Source organism: Pteropus vampyrus, unplaced genomic scaffold, assembly GCF_000151845.1.
Source record: "Pteropus vampyrus isolate Shadow unplaced genomic scaffold, Pvam_2.0 Scaffold138, whole genome shotgun sequence".
NCBI classification, from domain to species: Eukaryota; Metazoa; Chordata; class Mammalia; order Chiroptera; family Pteropodidae; genus Pteropus; species Pteropus vampyrus.
The window spans coordinates 1,796,599-1,799,362 of record NW_011888919.1 but is presented as its reverse complement, the minus strand read 5'-3'; the positions used below and the strand labels follow the sequence as shown (position 1 = coordinate 1,799,362).

Here is a 2,764-nt window from a genome sequence, read left to right as displayed (position 1 = left end):
AACTTTCCCAAGCCGGCTCCGCACAGAATAATAATAATAATCATAATCATAATCATAATCATATTTTATGGATTCTAAGACCTAGAGTTTCTTTCCCTTTTCACTCCTCTAAATCAGAGTTGCTCTAACTACTGACGATGAGTCCTACTGTTAAAGACAGTATCACTTAAAATTACATCTTAAAATTGATGATGCCGGGGCAATTTAAAAAAAAGTCCAGGAACTGGGTAATGGTGATGGTCGCAAAACATCGTGAATGTAAGTGACGCCGCTTTAGAACGGTTTAAAGGGCAAGTTTAATTTTTAAGAACAATTTTAAAATTTGATGATGCTGAGATCAAGGAAATACAGTAATAGCAAAAAGTGCAATAATCATAGCCCAGTGAATTGGCACCGACCCGGTTGGTCCTGTGTCACTCTCACCCCTGCTCCGATCGGGACTTGACGCCCCTTTCCCCGCCCCGCCCCCCCACACACACACACTCCCAAAGGGCTCCAGACCCCAGGGGGGCAGCCTCTTGGGCGCCGCGCCCCATCCAGACCCCGGACGCCCAGGTCTCACCCCTCCCCACCCCTGTTTCCCCGCAGAATCCCAGACAGTCTCTGTGCTGGCGCCTCGCCAGGTGCGCGGTTTCCTGGGCAACAACGCTACGCTGCCGTGCAAGCTGCAGACGCAGGAGCACGACGTACGGGTGACGCTGGTGACATGGATGTGGCAGGACCCGGCGGGGCGCTCCCTAAGCGTGGCGGTCTTCCATCCGACGCAGGGCCCCAGCTACCCCTCGAACTCCAACTTCCCGGAGCCCGGTCGCTTGGAGTTCGTGGCCGCCAGGCCCGGCGAGGCGCTGCGGGACGCGACGCTGGTCGTGCGGGGACTGCGCGCCCAAGACGAAGCCAACTACACCTGCCACTTCGCCACGTTCCCGCAGGGCAGCAAGAGCGCCCCTACCTGGCTCCGCGTGCTCGGTGAGCGGGGAGGAGGGGGGCGAATGGGAGAGGCGTGAGGGGCACGGGTGGTAAAGCGGGGTGGGCAGGGCCCGGGAGGGAGTGAGCTGTCCTCCAGAGCAAAGGTCCTGTGGGGACAGTAGAAGGCGGTAGGGCAGGGTTGTGGGGAGAAGCTTCGTGTGGAGGGGGTTGTGGGGGTGGAGGGAAGGGGAGGCCTGCGTTTGCATCCCAATTGCCACTTCCGGCTTGGGCAAGTGGTTTCCTGTCGCATCTTCCTTTGGTCACCTGTAACATAGGGCCGGTAGCAAGAGCTCTTCCCTCCGTGAGCTGTCCGGAGGGTCCCCGGAGTTTATCCAAGTCACCCGCTTAGAACGGAGGCCTTTGTGAGCTCCTGAGAGCTGTCAGCTGTAGTCACTCCCTTTGAGTGGAAGGGAGAGTTGAAACAGACTGGGAGGAGACAGTGGTGGCAGCCCTGTCTGGGGTCCAGAGGAGCCGGTGGAGACGACCACTGTCTTCCCCCAGGGGCACCCCAAGGCCCTTGAGAACTGCCCAGGAGTCAGGGGTTCATTTTCATGAGCACCAGAGAGACTACAGCAGGCCCTTCTCTTGGAAACTGAGTAAGAAGTCTCTGTGCCTCAGTTTCCTCATCTGTGAAATGGATATTGCTATGAGGATGACTAAGAGCTGACATTTTTCGCTTGTGTGCCAGAAACTGTCCCAGGCCTTGCATGAGCGACTCATGACAGGGTAAGTGCCTGGAGCAGCGCCCAGCACACAGCACCAGAGCAGAGGCGGCCCTGGTCATTTCAGCAAACCTGGGACTTCAGGTCTTATGGTTTAGGATGACAGTCAAAGAAAACCAGTAAATCAAGTGAAAGAGAAATCAGTAAATGAGAACCTAGGTAATGGTGGAGAAGGGACCCAGCAGAGTATCAGGTCTGAGAATAAGCAGAATGATGGTTAAGAGATGGTCAAGATGGTTTTGGAGTCAGACAGACCTTGAGAGAAAGCCCAGCTCTGTCACTTACAACCTTGAGCCAATCACTTCCCCTCTTAACCTCCAGGGCACGGGCTCAGCCCTCCTCTCTGCCATGAAGCCCTCCCTAACTGCCCCCCGCCCTGACTCAGGCACCCCTCTGGGTTTCGCCATTTCAGCCTTGCCCACTCTGGGTTGTCACTGTCTAGAGAAGAAGTCTGTCTTCTCCTTGGAATGTACACTCATGGAGGCAAGGTTGGGGCTGTCTGAGCCATTGCTGGGTCCCCAATATTGCCCATCACAGAGCCAGGCAATGTATTCAATTACCAGTAATAATAACATTTATTGAGCACTTACCATGTGCCATGTACCATTTTAAGAGCTTTGCCTGTGATCCTGTCATTATCCGCAGACTTGCCCAAGGCCATCCAACTGCTCAGGGCCAGAGCTAGGATTTGAAGCTGGCCATCCTGTACCCTCAATTAGCCATCTTCCTCTGCTGCCAAGACGTTTGTTGAATGACTACAGGTGAGGAATGACCTGTCCCTTTTGCTCCTCTCCCCAGCTGAGCCCAAGAACGATGCCAAGGCCCTGCTCAGCCCACTCAGCCCACTCAGCCAGGGGCCTGTTCCCGTGGCCCGCTGCACCTCCACGGAAGGTCGCCCGCCCGCCCAAATCTCCTGGTCCCTGGATGGGAAGGCCAATAACAGCCAGGTGCCAGGGACCCTGCCTGGAACATTCACCGTCATCAGCGTATTAACCTTAATACCCACAAGCCAGGTTGACGGCAAGAACGTCACCTGCACAGTGGAGCACGAGAGCCTCGAAAAGCCCTTCCTGCTG

At 55.5% G+C, this 2,764-nt stretch overlaps 1 protein-coding gene across 1 annotated transcript in view; it reads left to right on the top strand.

Moving 5' to 3' along the window:
- Positions 1-386: 386 nt before the first annotated feature.
- Positions 387-2,764, top strand: part of LOC105297426 (poliovirus receptor homolog) — a gene marked incomplete at its 5' end in the record, with an annotated part of 9,782 nt that continues 7,404 nt past the window's right edge. The window contains 1 exon segment of the mRNA XM_023535251.1: positions 387-966. Within this exon segment, the coding sequence (XP_023391019.1) occupies positions 387-966 (580 nt within the window).